Source organism: Bemisia tabaci, chromosome 7 (assembly GCF_918797505.1).
Source record: "Bemisia tabaci chromosome 7, PGI_BMITA_v3".
Lineage (NCBI taxonomy): Eukaryota > Metazoa > Arthropoda > Insecta > Hemiptera > Aleyrodidae > Bemisia > Bemisia tabaci.
The window spans coordinates 32,282,471-32,300,451 of NC_092799.1; the positions used below are offsets into that span (position 1 = coordinate 32,282,471).

The 17,981-nt window shown below is 40.1% G+C and overlaps 1 protein-coding gene across 3 annotated transcripts in view; it reads left to right on the forward strand.

The window, feature by feature from the left end:
* plx (PTB_TBC1D1_like and TBC domain-containing protein plx) overlaps window positions 1–17,981 on the forward strand; it is a 130,923-nt gene that overhangs the window by 94,320 nt on the left and 18,622 nt on the right. For all 3 annotated transcript variants that reach the window (XM_019042917.2, XM_072302730.1, XM_072302731.1), the window contains one exon: window positions 10,701–10,844. In XM_019042917.2, the coding sequence (XP_018898462.1) occupies window positions 10,701–10,844 (144 nt within the window). The remainder of the gene's footprint in view (window positions 1–10,700; window positions 10,845–17,981) is intronic.

Consider the following 17,981-nt stretch of genomic DNA (forward strand, 5'->3'; position numbering starts at 1 on the left):
TTGTCTCAAAATTTAAGAACATAATATTCGCAATTTTCTCTTTAAATTCGGTTTTTGTCGGAGGAAACTTGGCAACGTCTGAAGGCTCATACGGCGTTCTTCCTCAGCACGGCAGAATAGCTTCCACCTGTTTCCAAGAGGCCAAAGGAGGGTCTTTTCCCTCTGGTTTTTTTTCCAGCTAATAACGAGAGCGAAGGTGGCGCCATCGTGCGGGCGAATCTCACGACACGGCACCACGGAGCGTGACGGCCACGCAAGGATCGGAACGTGCGACAATGAAGATCGGAAGAGTCCTATCGACGAGCGTCGCGTCCGTCGTCATCGCGGCCGATAGCCGACAGCACGCCCGGGAAGCGTCGCGACGCCTTCCATTGTCGCCGTCGCCATCGCGATGCACACTGCGGAAGCTCAACCGCCCAAGTTGCCAGATCGCTCCGGAAAGGCTGTGCCGATCGCCAGGAAACTGCTAGAACCGGCAACGCTGCTTGCACCTGATTGCAGGTGGAAAGCCAATCGGAACTCCGTTAGATTCCCTCGCGAAAAATTTCCAAAACGAATCTCGGAATGCGAGGCGCTGTGTGGATTGGTGGCGAATACGAATGGGAATGGAACTGGATACTTACTTTAGAAAAATTAATGATATCCTTCCATACGATACGATACTCAATCTAGTGTCTTCGACTTTTCAACACCAAAAATGAGCGCATCTTGCTTCCGGCCGGCGGGGACATTCACCTCACTCTACCTGCACTGGTTAAAATAGTTGTGTTCTCGGGTTACTTTTTGTTAATATAGGACGTGAGGGTTGCCACAGTCAGGGAAAACCGGGAAATGTCAGGGAAATTACGAAAATGACGAAAATGTTAGGAAAAACTTTTTATATCACCCTCATTTGCTTTCTAGAATGGGTTTGAGTTTCGAACATTTTGCCTAAAAACTATTTTCAAGTATGCCTCCTTGACCATCAATCACATCTTCAATTGTCAAGGAATATCACCAAAATGTGTCAGGGAATTCAGGGAAATGTCAGGGAATTTCATTTTCCAAATTCTGTGGCAACCCTGGGAAGAGGAACACAAACCAATACAAATATAGTGTTGATTTTAGTACAATTTGCGGTGAATTTAGCGCAGAAAACTATGGAGAGGCTGGGAAAATGCATTATTCCGATTGCGATGATGTCGATTCACTGCTCGTTTTTTATTAAATTTCGCAAAATAGCTAGCATTTTCTGTTGAAATTTTCAATGTTAAGGTTAAATCTAAGGTGAAGTAACTCGAGGTTAAAGTTCGGTAGTGATTTTACGGAGTTTATAAGTTTGAAAACATGCACGGAATAAAAAAAATGTTGTCACCTGGGTACGGATACGTATTTTTTCTTGGTTTGCAAAATGAGTTTTTGATGGCTACTGAGGTTTTTAAACTAAAATCCAAGAGTACGCATTTTATTATCCTAGATCGACTCAGGTGGCACTTGAGTTTCACGGTCAAAAAAATAATGAAGCTCCAAACGGTCGTATACGGAATAGAGGCTGCGCAAGCAATCTTGAGACCGCGTTAATCGTATAGTAAAACTTGGGGAATAACCACAAGGAAAACCGAATTAAACTTATGTTCAGTCCTTTTTCGTTCCTACCAATTATTACTAAGATGAAAACGGGACCGGATAGTCGCGCTCTTCATTGCGCTGCTGTTAATGCTATCGTGTTAATTGAATTTGCGTCGCTCTATTTCCTTGATTTCCAACACTCGTGCTTGGTTTTCTTATATATCTTGCCTAATTTTGTCGGAGATTCGCTGGAAAAAAGTCACTCGGATCTAGAGTCCAGACTCTTAAAAACGTTGACAAGAAAAAGTACTCTCGATTCAATCGGATTTTTGCCTAAATCGAAAACCATACCACTTAATTTAAGCGGATTTCTTTTTGATTCAAGCAAAAGTCAGATTGAATCAAGAGTATTTATTCTTGTTATTGTTTTCAAGAGTCTGGACTCTAGACCCAAGCTACTTTTTTCCAGTGTTGCATGAAGAAGAATGACTGGAGGATTGTGATAAGTCGAATTTTAGAAAAGGCTACATCTTGGAGAGACATTTATATATCGTTGAGTAAACCAGACATATCTACATTGAGTCTTTTTCAAAAAGAGCCCTCCTGTTAACGATCGTGAAGGGAAAACCAGAACGCCTATCATTTTCATACCGACGGCCTTGGTCGTTATACTCTTTTGAAGGTCCCCGACTTAGGTCTGGTATCAGGGGAGATCAGTTTAATATATTCACCATCGAAAAATGCGCTAAAATTATCCCTTTCCTTCCAAACGGTCACATTTTTGCAATCACGAGAGTCGTTATGATGTGACATTAAAATTACCCCTCGTCCAAAAGATAATTAGCCCATGCACGCTTTAAAAATTAATGTAGATGGACATAGCTGTTTGATAACTATTTCTACACCTGGATTGTTATTTTGCATATCCGACGAAGTGAAGGCAATTGTAGGTACGTTTTGCGTATTGCAGTTATTTTCCCTCTCTTTCGGCAAATTCAACTTGCTGCGTGAGTGATGGAATCGTGTTTTCCATGGTTCAAAGGTTGGTAAAAAAACCTGAAATCGGAGAAATCGTCTTCTACGAAAAACAGCGATTTTAATGGCATCTACCGCGATACCTCATTGCGTGGTTTTTTTTACTACCTTAGTTTTTACCGAGATGTACGTGGAGCAGTCATGCAAATGCATTTCCCTTTTTTTTTCAGAATTACGTGGAAAATTAAGTGATTTGACAACTCAGGTGCAGGTTGGCAGAGTCCAACGGAAAACCCACGCCCATCCATCGTAATTAGTGTCATCACTACACTTGCTACTTGTGTTAAACAGTGGCTATTGCGAAACTTTCCTCCGAAGCATCCGTTTTTTATTCTTAAATGAAATTTCATGTTCTAAAACTGAACAGAGCTAATTTATGTTAGTCAAACCGTCTTGTCGAACGAGTTTAACTTATGTTCTTCCACGGATTATTGATCGTAGTAAAATTCTTAGACTTGCCTGGTAGTATCATAACAGGATTCGAAAGGCTACTTGGTTTCTTTCTCGAAATGCGATGGAAGGTTTTCTGTTAACCATGTTAGAGGGATCAGAGAAGAACAGTTGGAGACACTTTCGTCTCTAATTACTCATTTCGGCAACCTCGCAGTTTTTCATTTGCTTTCTGTTTTTCTCTCTCTTTTTTATTGCGTTCGAGTAAATATTGATTTTGCTAAAAGCGAGAGCCGGTTTCCTACTATCCTCAAGAAGGGCAGGGAGCGTCCAAGCGACCGATTCTTTGAAGAGCGCAGCGGTGTAGATAACAGAGTAAACGAAGCATTAGAGAGACAAGAAGACGAATACGTTTGTAAATGTTATCAATTAGAAATATTGCAGTAAAACAATGAAAAATGATAGTGAGGTAATAATTAGGACATCATGAATCGGGGATCGAACCTACACCGACTTCATAGTGGACGCAAACGACGTCTTGGACGACCCGGCCACCGCTCGACATGTAATCGTCGGCGCAAATCTTGTGTAAATAAGTGTAGAGCTGATGCGCAGGCTACACAGCTACTGCGCAACCTCCTCAACCACTGCGCATCCTCCCGCGCATAGCGGTAGCAGTATCGGAGCATTCTGTAAACTCACTCACTTTTATAACGTGATTTTAAAAAAACCTGGGTCCTTTTTCCAAAATCTGATTACAGCGGGCTCATCTAGGGCCTATTACCTGTCGATTTACACAAAAATCATGGAAATCGGCCCGGTAGAACGCTCAAACGAACTATGACAAGAAGTATAAATTTACATTGTTTAAATGGGAGAATTCGCAACTTTACCACGTAATATAAAAACACCTGGGCCATATTTTGAAAATCTGTTGTACTTCAATTTTATTCTTCCAAATCATTTCTAACATTCAGACCGAGTTCGTGAAATTCAAGAATTTGAAGGTAAAACGGTCTTCTTTCTTGCCCAAGAGTTTTTGTAGACGTTTTGTTAATCTACCATTTTACTGCTATTCCAACTCAAATTGTAAAATATAGCATACTTTTTTTTTATTCTATACATATATTATATAAGCTATCTAGTGCTCTCCTGGTAACAGGAATTACTACTGCTTTTATATTCCACATTATCATTATTATCGGTTGAAAAGTCAAAGACTGCAAAATTGACTTCCTATGTAGAGATTGGGAAGCGCGTTTTCAAAAAAATTCTAAAAAAAAAAAAATTATCATTTTCCATTTCAAATCTCATAGAGGACTCGCGTTTAGAAGGCTATGGCAACTTGCGAATCTACTGCGGTGAGAATTGCTCAAGGTGCTACAAAAACCGCAATTGCAGTCGTCGTTAGAATCTGTGTTCCGCTTATTCCTTCATTCCAATAATTTTGTCTGCGGGTTTTCCCGTCGTAATGAAATGCTATTGCCGCAGAAGCTTTTCTTCGCTCGTATTTTAGTCTGATTCTGGATTATTATAATCGCACCAGCACTCAGGGACGAAAATAATCACCTAGCTTGATCTCTATTTCCATTTGTTCTCAGTTTATATAGTTCAAGCGTAATTATATCATAATTTTGATACACCTCTTAACTTTCTCCGGTCTGGGAGGATGAAGATGCAGAAACACCCACTCGTTCTGATTAATAATATTTGTTCGGAAAGAAAAAAAAACAAAGCTCTCCATTAGCGAAGAAATTATTTTTTCCGACTTTTTTGACCCGGAACCCGCATTGTTTTGCCTGGCAAATACAACGTATGAGACTTTGGTTGTCGCTAAATTCCGTTTAATGAAACAATAATTTTACTAGGAGTATGTGAGTATTATTACTCTTCCAAATTTTAGAGAATTTTATCTATTTAGATGTGGACAATTTGATCCATAATATCGTAAACATTTTAGGAAATATTTACAACGTTCCTTAAAGTTGAGCATTGTGCTGAGCTTTAAAATACTGGCGCAAATACGGAGCATTGCCTCCTAAGCGGTAAAATTTCCGTAAGGGCATCCTTTATTATTGCCCCCTCCCCCTTTTTTTGTAACAGAATTTTAAACAAATGCCTCTTAATCCTTTACTTTGGAAACGAAATGAGAAAAAATTCAACTGAATAAATATAATTTTCAAATAATTAAATGTTTTAATTTTTTTTCTCTAAAGCCAGCATGAACCATTACATCCACCCCACCCCCTCCCCATGACATATGCCCCCTCCCCCCTTTTTTTCGTAACAGAATTTTAAACAAATGCCTCTTAATACTTTACTTTGGAAATGAAATGAGAAAAAAATTCAACTAAATAACTATAATTTTCAAATAATTAAATGTTTTAAATTTTTGTTTTTAAAACCAGCATTAACCATTACATCCACACACACCCCCCCCCCCCCCTCCCCATGACATAACTTGCTGCTCCAACCGATCGTTCGCATCGGCTCCCGGCGGCAACCATGCACTATTGTCACCCTGAACGTGTTTTTTATGCAAATACTGTTAATCACGCTCGGATGAGAGTCTTAATGAAATAGCTTTTCATTTGCATATAGTTGAAAAGCTACCAGATGTCGTCAGATTTTCGGGAAATTCCGTTAGTTTCCCCCTCGGATTACTATCTGAAAAGATTTCGCGCGGAAATTTGGCCGGTATCCCAATTGCTCGAGTAGACAAAACACGAAAATGAAAACAAGAATGAGTCGCCGGGCGCAGACTAAACATCTGACAAACATCATCAATGGAATAGCTCTATGCCTTCCCAGCAAAATACGTGCTTAGATCGCGCTATGGGCTCCTCGTCTAAGATTTGCTCGATTGTGCCGAAAATTGTCCGATTTGTATCCTTCCTAAGGAGAAAAAGGAAATCGCTCGAAGGAGAATAACGCGTTTACTTTTTGCCCTCTTACTAAAGCTTCAGAGTTTAGGGTTAGCGTTTATTTAGAGGTATGCTGGGAGCTGAATGCTAAAAGCACACACAGGGTAGCCTCCCTGTCAAAAACATAGACATTAAGTTTAAATTTTAAATATAATTTATTTAATATTTAATTTAATAAAAATAAAAACCAATTGGATCAAATGATTAATATATGTATGAATATACAGTCTTTTAAAATGAATAATCCGGCAAATATTAATTTCCAGCTGTTTAGCATACAGAGGTACGCGGAGCCCTGGGATTCCTCCTCAAGGTGGCAAAATTTCATGAAAAATAAAATCTTGTAATTTCACGTGAAATATTTAATGAAATTTTAGAAATGTATGAAAGTTATTGAAAAGTATCGGTCCCTTTTCATGTTTCGCAAATTGTAAAAATTGTGACTTTCTTCTATTCTTGTGTGTTTGAGTGCAGGTTGCATACTCTAGCCCCCGAAAAATATGAAACAAGTATTTCACAGCCTCGTGTAATTTTATGAAATATTTCCCTGATATTTCCAATCTTTCATTTCTTTCTTACGTTTCATGCCAATCTGGCCTTTAACGGGCCATTTTGCGCCTTACAATGCGTCGGCCATGAGTGCTGCCGTGCTAAGGGAAAACGTCGTATGAACATGCGAGAGTTGCCAAATCTCCCTTGATAATTCGTGTATTTTTGACAACATTCATGCATATTTTTCCTTGAAATTTTCAAATATTTCAGATTAAATTGCGTTCAAAATTGTCTGAAATTTTTGGAAAATAATATTCACAATTTTCCCAATAAATTCGGTTTTTATCGGAGGAAGCTTGGCAACGTTTGAAGGCTCATACGGCGTTCTTCCTCAGCATGGCAGAATGGACGCCAAGCCTCGCGTTGACGTGGTTTTTTCGCTCGTGGACCGATGACGAGGTCTACGGACTTTCCAGGCCGGTGAGCTGCGGTTCGCGGAAAATAAAATCGACGCCGATACTGTTATCGTTCACGGAGGAGCAATAAAGTGCAGGAAATTGAATCGCAAGTGCATGCAAGCTGCATCGGGATCGCTTGGTCCCGCGAGAATGTGCCGGATAATCGGCGCATTCACGCCGCGCAAAAATGGTTAAAAAACTAGTTTCATTTTTACGATAAGCGAATAAACCCGGTTTTTGTTTTGAAAGTTGGTTCCTTCATCTAAACTCAGGTGAAATTACCGTTGGTACCGATCAATTCTTCGTGGAGGAAAATCGGTCATGGATCAGGAAATTCTGAGTGCCTCGAGCATTTTTCAAATGAGTGTTAATTTACTCGCACAATAAATCCGGAAATTTTGTGTAAAATATCAGGGAAATCTGAAATTAAATTTCCCTGTCGTAATATTTGGCGTTATCATTCTGTGTGGTAACACGGCGATTATAAAAGATAGCACCCCTGAGTCCCTAACTGGAAAAAAAAACCACATTGGATCTAGAGTCCAGACTCTTGAAAACATTGACAAGAAAAAATACTCATGATTCAATCGGATTTTTGCTTGAATCAAAACGAAATCCGGTTTAATTAAGAGGCTTGGTTCTTGATTTAAACTAGATTCTGATTCGATCAAGAGTACTTTTTCTTGTCGATGTTTTTAAGAGTCTGGACTCTAGATACAATGTTTTTTTTTTCCAGTGCTAAAATATTTTGTCTCCGTCTCTGAGAATTGCCAGTGATCCCAGCATCGTGCTGCTGTGAGTGGAGACCGGTTTTACGACAAAATCGAATCTCGCAACGATTTTTCCCGAACAAGTTCGGCGAATCCTCCCCCGATTCCCATCACAGAGACGAAACATCTAGACGGACACGGAAATAATATTTGCGTGCCTCACACGCGAGCCCGCCGTGACCCTGGTAGGCAACCCGTCACGACGCGTAATCCTGCTATATATTTTAATCGCTCGTCATATACTATTTTCGGAGCTATAATTGCAGATAGCTAGAGTTCCTTCCCACCTCGGTGGTTAAATGTCCGCGGCGCACAGTGGATCGAGTCAACAGGAGAGGTCGGACAAAATTCGGAAACATCAAAAACTCATAACTCCGTTTATGCAAAACTTTGAGGTTCTAGAAGTGGTTTCCTCGTAAAATTTTCTTCTCGTTGCACCCCTTAAAATTTAAAATTTGGCAAGTTAAACATCAAAATTTGCAGTTTTACAGTCAAAAATTTCATGTCCACTGGAAAAAAAACACATTGGATCTAGAGTCCAGACTCTTAAAAACATCGACAAGAAAAAAATAATCTTGATTCAATCGGATTTTTGCTTAAATCAAGAACCAAGCCTGTTAATTTGAGCGGATTTCCTTTTGATTTAAGCTTAAATCTGATTGAATCAAGAGTACTTTTTCTTGTCAATGTTTTCAAGAGTCTGGACTCTAGATCCAATGTGTTTTTTTCCAGTGTCCGACTTCTCTGATTGACTCAATCCAGTGTGTGGCGTAGATTGCAGGCCCGGGTTTGAGCCAAGCTGTCCTGATTTCGGATTACGAGGGTGTCGCATTCCGTCCTTCCATAAGCTTCAAATTCGACGAGCAGAAGATTTCCGGATCTTAGTTTATTGCCCGTCCAGGTATCAATTTTGTAGGAAATTATTAAATTAGAAGGAATGGAACAGAAACGCACCAAGTCGCGTCAAGTTCAAAGCTAGAAAAAGAGGTTTGAAGCCTCGGCTCCGTGAGACTCAATGTTGAGGACAATTAACGACTGCTTTTATGATCAAAATATTTTTTCTCGACTTTGAATTTTTGTCAGAAGAATATTTACGACTAGTTTAACTATACTCTCGACTCAATTTTTTCCGAACTGCAACTTGGTGTGTTTCTCCTAAACTTGGCGCGAATCTTGCAAGTCGTTTTTTAATAGCACTAAATCCCACTAAAATTGTGCTGCGTTTCTGTAAAAACAACTACCATTTTGATCTCTCAACGTGTCCGAAGAAGCGTTGAAATGTGTCACGTGATATAAGACCTGGTAAAACTGGGAAGTACTAGGATTCATCAGGAAATGAAAAGAAAACTATACATATAGCACTATATTCACTATAAAGCAGCCCATTATCAAAGTCCTAACGGTTCTGAAGCAAATATTCTATCTTTTTCAAAAAAGTTCTGTTATTTTTAGTTAAAACTATCATTAAACTTTTTTCTCCAGTGCATTTCTGTGACCTTGAGAAACATGACTCACAGACAACTGAAGTCTCGGAAGGACTAATTTTCGTGGATGCCGTGCCCGTCTTTCGCTCTCCGTTATTCGATATCGATTATCGCGATTATCGATCTCCTTTTATCGATTATTGATCTCCGATTATCGTTTTTTAATATATCTCCGACCAATGTTCAGTAGCCTAATTTATATTAATGTTTTTATATTCGTTCAACGAATAATTCGACTGTAGTAGGAGGAATTTTTACTCGCATTCGGCAACAGGCTCCCATGTTCTCACCAGTGGAGTGGCGTGAATGATCGATTATCGATACTTCCCCATTTGAAGCTATGGTAATGAATCGATTATTAAGGCGTTCGCTGCGAACACCGTGTTTATCGATCCTTTTCCATAGGTTTAAAAGGCAGATTGATCGACATATTGCAAAGCACGCCACGCCACTGGTTCTCACTGCAATTAGCCCGGATTCGTATTCAAATCTGCGAAAATTCCGAAACCTGGAGATTTCCTTCTCGCTCCGTAATGTCATCGAACGCAGCGCGAGATGAAGGTTTTTATTGCCGCTGATTATCGGTAGCTGCGCTGGGTTTGATTTATGGCTTCCATGGCTGTTATTCGGAAGTCATGGTTGATTACCTACAAGGATACCTCCGGAATTTTGTCCGTCGCTCAAGTTTAGGATAGTCTCTGCGTTAAGTTCATAATACTCCTAAATATTTTAATATGGGACTGCTACCAGTGCATATTTGCCGAGAATTCTTTCCGTAAAATTTTCCGGCGTTTCTCAGCGCTCCTTCTAGAAGGAACAACAACTATACGCCGTGCTAAGAAAAAACGCTCTACACTGGAAAAAAAAACACATTGGATCTAGAGTCCAGACTCTTAAAAACATCGACAAGAAAAATACTCTTGATTAAATCAGATTTAAGCTTAAATCAAGAACCAAGCCTCTTAATTTGAGCGGATTTCCTTTTGATTTAAGCTTAAATCTGATGGAATCAAGAGTCCTATTTCTTGTCAATGTTTTCAAGAGTCTGGACTCTAGATCTAATGTGTTTTTTTTTTCCAGTGTATGAACATTTGAGAGTTGCCAAATTACCGTTGATAACATGTTTATTTCTGAGGAAAGTTAAATATGAATATTTTTTCTCGAAATTTTCAGGAAATCGTGGTAAAATTGCGAACAAAATATGTATCTTAATGAAAACAGATTTAACTTAGATCGTGAAATTAACGGGATTTTTTTTTTGTGTAAAGTAAAAGACACCATAAAATACCGGAACACTGAAAAAAAAACACTCCGGCCGTGGAGACCGTACTTACGGGCCATATATAGGCATACCGTGCGCGTTCCAGGATCAGAGGCCGAAAGTTCCGGGCGCAGCACCCGGAACTTTTGGTCTCTAAGCCTGGAATGGACGGTTTGTCTATATAGCCCGTAACTTTTTTATTCAGTGAAGGAAAGTGCGGTTTTTTCTGACGCGGTGTATTTTTTGCCAGCCTTTTGATTTTTATTTTTTTCTCTCTCTCTCTCTCTCTCTCGCTTGTGTGCATTATCTGACAAATGGTTGTTTTTGCGTGTCTGCAGGTGATGGAACTGTTCGTGACGATGAACGAGCAGCAGCAGTTGAACGCCAACAACGCCTCGAACATAGGCAGATCTCTGAGCAACGCGGCCTCTCTCACATCCCTCTGTGCCGACATCTCACCGAGTTCCTCGCATTTCTTCGAGGTAACCCATCAACATATTTGTATCTTTCAATTCTCGCCCAAAAAATCATCAATTTAAACTTGTGCATTATCTCTAAGTATTCTTTATCACCTCACCTCAGAGGTGCAGAAAGTTCTCAGCCTTCCCCAATCTATGTTTTGCCTTGCCCAAATTTTTTTGTTTTGGTATGATTGCGCCTCTGCGTAAAACAACGCGCGCGCTTAACAGCTTCCTTCCCTAATGGAGTCGCGCATGAAAGGCTTCCAGCATATAAAACAGCGCGCTTAAAACAGGGTTGCCTCATTCAGAGAAAACTGGGAAATGTCAGGGAATTTTAAAAAGTCAGAGAAAACGGGGAATTGTCAGGGAAAATGACGAAAATGTCGGGGAAAATTAGTTAAAACACCTTCATTTGCTTTCTAGAATGGGTTTGAGGTTTTGAACAACAAATTTTGCCTGAAAACTATTTTCAGTTATGTCTTCTTAACCATACGTCACATCCTCAATTGTCAGGGAATGTCGCCATAATGGAAATCAGGGAAATGCCAGGGAATTTCATTTTCCAAGGTCACAATATATTTAAGTCTGGGAATTTCTTTTTACAACTACCTCTAGAAATCCCAAGCTCGGTCAAATTGACACGACTGTCTCCTCTGGGCTGTTATGGAGCCGGTACGGTACGTACGGGCCTCGAGCGGTACATACGCACCATAACGCCTTTCAATTTTCCAGATGCAGCACGGACATCCATCAAGCACGAATAGTTGTATCTCTGCGCCGTCATCAACGCGCGTCTTTTATTACTCCTACCAAACTGTGTTGGTTTCGTGTGTCTTCGGTGTCCTAGTAGTACTGCCGTGCTAAGGAAAAACGCCGTATGAGCCATCAGGCGTTGCCAAGTATCCTTCGAAAAACAACGAGTTTTCGGGAATTTGTGAATATTTCTCCTCCGATTTTTCGGAGAATTTGCTTCGAAATTTGATCTAAAAATTCTGAAACTTTCAAGGATGAATATTCATAACATTCCTCAAAAATAAATATTTTATAGACGGACATTTGGCAACTCCCGAATGTTCATACTGCGTTCTTTCTTAGCACGGCAGAGTAGTGGTGCTTCAAAGGCTACGTGAGCAACACAGTCAAAGGTAGGAAAGACGTAACCCGGCCTGCTTTTTTAAACTTTTCTTCCGAATCTGAACGATACCTCATTAGTAGCATAGAGCAGAGCATTGAGAGTTCACGCTTCGCGTCATCGCGCCTTCAATTTTCCAGATGCAACACGGACATCCATCAAGCACGAATATTTGTATCTCTGCGCCGTAATCAACGCGCATCGAGGTATCTCTTATTTTTGGAATTTGAGAAAAGTTAAGGTTTTGTCCGGTCAAAATATGATATGATGTGTCCAAATCAACCGTGCTGGCAGAAGAAGGAGAAGAGGAAAAAATAAAAAAATGTTTTAAGGTCTCTCCAGCGCTCTAAAAGGGCGCACGTCTAAAAATTGGTATTTTGGTGAGAGTCATGTCGTGTCAGGGAATATTTTGTTGGCGACTACTCTTAGAAATCCCAAGCTGGGTCCAGGGTGTCTACAAGTCCGGAATTGTCGGAAAGTCCGGAAATAGTACTGATTTTTTAAGGGCGGTCCGGAAGTACTGAAAAAGTGCGGAAATTCCGTGAAAAGGTCCTGAATTTTTTTTGATTTTTTGTCATTTTCGTCGCAATTTCAAATTTTTAAAATTTTTCTAATTTCGTCAAATGGAGGTACTGAAACAGTACGGAATTTTTCTGTGAAAGGAGGTACTGAATATCTCGAGAATGTACTGAAAAAGTACTGTAAAAGTACTTATTTTTGACCAGCCTGTTTTAGTAGACACCCTGGGGTCTACTTTACTTTACTATCTTTTCTGGGGGGTTATGTATGGTGTAATTGGGCGGGGGGGGGGGGGGGGGGGTGCAGTGTGTTACCAGAAAGGTGGAAACCTTAAAAAAAAGTACTTATTACGTTCAAAAACATAGATATAATGCAGAAAATACTTCTGAAACATAGAAATAACACAGATAATACTTCAAAAACTATCAATGTATATAACAACGGGTCAATTCGACCCGACTTAAGGCCCTGCGTGAAAAAAATTCTTCAATATTTAAGGTTGAAAAGTAGGTTCTCCGTACGATCATCCAATGCTGATGGTCTTCTTTGGCGGCAAGGTGCGAATGAAATTGCATACCTTAGTATTACCTCAAAGAACTCCCGGTACGATCTTTACATTGTATTTTGTCTCAGATTTGAATCAAAGTGAACGGAGCGTAATCCGGAACTGGTCGATAAATGATGTAAATATAAATATTTACTCCGGTAATTTGGCCCGAGTCCATTAAGACCGAAGCCGCGGACTCCGTTTTGACCCGGGAAGTGGAGCGCAGACCCCCTGCGAAATGCACGGCTTTGTTTGAGGCTCTAAACACACCATCTGTTGGTTTCCTGATGAGTCCTCACCTTATTCATTCGTAACTAATGAAAAAAAAAAAAAAAAAAACACTAAGAAGTGGCTCGAACTGTATGTAACAAGGTGGAGAAATGGTGCTGGGTCCACACCATTTCGCGGGGAAACGAGGCCAAGAAATTCCAAAAATTAAAATTAGAGTCAAAATTAAATTTTTGAACTCTAATGCGCACCAGTAAAAAACTGAGTACGAATCTCAGTTTCTACCACGATATCGACGTATTTCTACCAAACAGACCTATGTGCAGGTGAGAAATATGGGGTGTGCTCGTTGGTTCTCTGGCCGTAAGAGTGAATGAGAGTAATAAAGCGCCAGTGACGTCAGCGGCAATGATCGAGACCACGCGCGAGGGGGTAATCGTCATCGGGGCGCTTTAACTCATGAGCCCTGTCCACAACGCTTCCTTGCCATGCCCGCGGCTCATGAATCTCGCATTCAGTTGGCACATAGGTCTGTTTGATAGAATGTAAAATCCCGCTTTTCCAATTCTTCAAAAGGAATCACGCCCACTTTTTACATTGCTTCTTATGCAGCTTTCTAGAGCACACCCCATATTTCTCACCTCTACGTAGGTCTGTTTGGTAGAAATACGTCCTATTAATGTACGGTTTCCTTCAGAGCGCCAATTTATTCTTTAAACTTTTACATCCTGAAGTATTGTTCCGGTACTAGGAGGAAAAGCTTTCGATCTTGATCCGCGAGGAGTTTAAGGTTACTGTTAGTCGGGCGCACTATGTCGAGCAACGAGATCGTGGGTTTCCCGCGGAGGCAGGACTCCTTCCGACTGTCACCCGCGGGTGTGAGGCTCGGGTCGGGGCAAGGCCCGCGACAGACCTTGAACTGACGTCATGTAGAGCTTTTGCATGCATTTGTAAGCGCTACGCTACACGGAAAAAATTAAATTGTTGATTTAACAATTCAATTGCTGGAACAAGTGACCGCAATGTTTCAACGTGATTTTACAACAAAAAAATGCTACTTTAAACACCATTGTAAGCTTTAACCACGGGGGTGGTTAAAGTCGCAATTTTTTTTTTTTTTTTTTTTTTTTTTTTTTTTTTTTTTTTTTTGGTAGAATCGAGGTTGAAATATTGCGGTCACTTTTTTTAGCAATTGAATTGTTAGATCGGCAATTTAATTTTTTTCCATATAGTGGCGCCCTCCGTCATCCGGCTCTCCTGATGGGGGAAAAAAACGGTTTTTGAAAACCATTTTTTCGTCAGACCATCGTCTGACAGAAAAGTACCTCCGTAAAAAACGCAGAAATTGAAAGTTCTATCCAAAATTAAAATCGCCTGTTTAGATCGTTACACCCAAAAACATGTCTAAACTCTAGAGTTTGTTTTTCTTTTGAGGGGTCTTACATCGTCTGTTAGACAATTGAATCAGTCAGTTACAAAAGGGCTCAAGCGCCAGATAAAAAAATACGAAAGAAAAAAGCAGTAGAAACTGTATGAGCCGGCCCGTTTTAAATTGCAGATTAATTAAGAATGTGATTTATTAATTCATCCATTTAATATTTCAGAGCTCTGAGATTTAGAAGCCGGGTCAATTAAAACGGTAATTCACATTTTTCTCGAATTCTCATTTTTGGCGCCATTCAATTACGTAGAAACCTCAGAAATTGAACTTGCTCTCCAAAATGAAAATCATTTTTTTAGATCATCACACGCAAAAACATGTGTAAACCTCAGAAAATGAATGAAATCACCTTTTTAGATCATTACACGCAAAAACATGCTAAACGCCAGATAAGAATGGTTTTTTAAGGGGCATTCCATCGTCTGTCAGAAAATTACGTAAAAACTTCAGAAATCGAATGTGCTTTCCAAAATAAAAATCACTTTTTTGGATCATTACACGCAAAAACAGGTCTAAACTCGAGGGGAAAAAATGGTTTTTTAAAGGGGTCTTTCATCGTCTGTCAGCAAGTGGGGCTCTAGACAGGGTACGAATTAAAACGCTTCACAAGATGACTTCTCTTCAAAATTTCACGACAAAAACGAATGACGCAACGGGAAGTCCAAAATTCAACTCCCAAACAAGATATAAATGTTTACAATCAGCATTGGTTAACTGGCAAAAATATAAATTACGTCATTTGTACAATCCAACTTCCATTTGATCTGTGTAAAGAAGATTTGCCAATACCTCAGTGGCGTGGCATGCTTTGCGATATATCGATTCGTCTGTCATTTAAACCTATGGAAAAGGATCGATGAACAGGGTGTTCGCAGCGAACACCTTAATAATCGATTCTTTACCATAGTTTCAAAAGAGGAAATATCGATAATCGATTGTTTACGCCACGCCACTGACCTCGCTCAAGAGTTGATTTCCAGAATTCCCGTTGTATTATTCGTTTTCTGTAAAGCATTTGAGGGGAATTCCCGTGGAGTTAATTTCTAGTTTACACCCTGTTTAGTGGTCCATTGCGTAAAAACTCCAGAAATCGAATGTGTTTTCTAAAATAAGAATCGCCCTTTTAGATCATCACACGCAAAAACATGTCTAAACCGCAGAAAAAATCACGCTCATGAATTCAGTTGGGAAGTTTAATGCCAAAATAGCTTTGCGCTGTAGAAAGAAGAGCAAAAGAGATCATCGAGCAATAACCCCAATATCCCTCACTTGACCCACGCCAAGAGAATGTCTCCGAAGGTATCGGTGTGAAACTCGTCCTCTTAACTCATTCCCACGCATGGAGCAGTGGCGTGGCGTGAATTGCGATTTATCGATTGTTATGCCATTTAAACCTATGGTAAAGAATCGATTCATAAGGCGAACACCTTGTTTATCGATCCTTTTCCACAGGTTTAAATGGCATAACAATCGATATATCGCAATTCACGCCACGCCACTGGCATGGAGAATACCCGTATGATTAGGCGGACCATGTTGGAGGCCCGCGCCTGTTGCTGATTTTCGTCCTTGGGGCATTTTGGCGAGTCGGGAATTTCGGCGGAAACCGACACGCGGTCGTCTCATAACGTCACGTGGAATTTTTCTCGTGTGATTTTTCTCTGCTCTTCGCAATTATCAACGAAAAAGTGGGTTTTCACCGATAATGGCTCTTCGCGAGTCCTTTGACTTGCCTTATAAATCCATTTCGAATATTTTTCACGAGCTTTGAATCGTCGGATTGTATCTATAGGAGTTCATACTACTTTGGGCCGGAATGGAGATGTTGCACGTGTGAGGGATTTGCGATTTGACCATTGATTCTAACGTAAAAGTTCGCGAGAAACACGATGGTGCCACTGGTTTCCTCTGAAATCATCTCCCAAGCTCAAAAAAAGCTCTCTAAGTGAGGCCAAAATGGTGGGGATATCCCACCCTACCGAGAGAGTCCACCTCTACATCAAGACAAACTCTCCATGCAAAGATAGGGAGCAAATACATTAGCAGGGTTGCCGTGTTGTCAGTTTTTAAGTCCCCAAATAAAGTGGCAGCTCTGTCGATGTATTTGCTCCCTATCTTTGCATGGAGAGTTTGTTTTGATGTAGAGGTGGACTCTCAGGGTAGGGTGGGATATCCCCTCCATTTTGGCCTCACTTTGAGAGCTTTTTTTGAGCTTGGGAGATGATTTCAGAGAAAACCAGTGGCACCATCGTGTTTCTCGCGAACTTTTGCGTAAGAATCAACACTCAACAGTCAAATTGCAAATCCCTCACACATGCAAAATCTCCATTCAGTTCAACTTTACTCTGGTCTTATTGAATTTAAACGATGATAATATCATAAACTCGATTGGAAATGGATCGTATTCGATAGTGGTTCAAAGCAGCTTTTCGCTACACCGCACTATACTGCACTTGCTGCGAGGGCATACAAAGCCGAAAAAGCCTTCAATTTTTTGGATATGCAATATGGACATCCGTTAAGCGCGAATAGTTGTTGCATCCAGGCGTCATCGTCCGAGAGTACGCATTTCTCGACTATTGCAGCGTTGCAAGTTTTCGTTCTTTTTTATTTATCACTGAGGACACCAAAAATTACTTTCCCTGAAATTTTCCGGGATTTTTCTTATCTCATCCCAAAATATTCACAGAAATTTTCATGGAAATTCTCAAAAAAAAAATGAACATTATCAGAGTTCTTAAAACATGAAATATTTAAACAACTTCTTCAACTTTGGTCGTCGATTTTTTTTTTTTTTTTGGGGGGGGGGGGGCATCATCGAAAAATTTTTGAAATATTGAAAGTCCAAGGTTGGCAACAAATTCTCGTTTGAAGCACGGTCTCGATTAGGGACGTAGAAAGCCCGTTCAATTATGTTTAGCGTCCGGAGAGTTCAAGGCTCTTTAATATCGCAGCATCAATACGTATAGTTTTAAATATTTAAAGTTTCCTCCCAAGGTCTCATAGTTGTTATTTTGAGGAAAAAAGGCTCAAAACGAGGAGAGATGAACTGAAGATAATCGCAGACACGTGTTCATGGTGCCGGACCAGCGGATGCGGAATTTTCGTTGGATTGAAGTGCTAACAAAATTGAAGCACTGTTTTTTCTGCATGAAATTTACGGTGGAAGAGTGTAAACATTAAAATATGAACGTAAATCAAAGTTGATAGACCGACAGATAAATGGTTTCATGGGTACATAAACATTATCAGTAAAAACATTCCTGGGGGTGCTTACAAATCTTTGCAGTA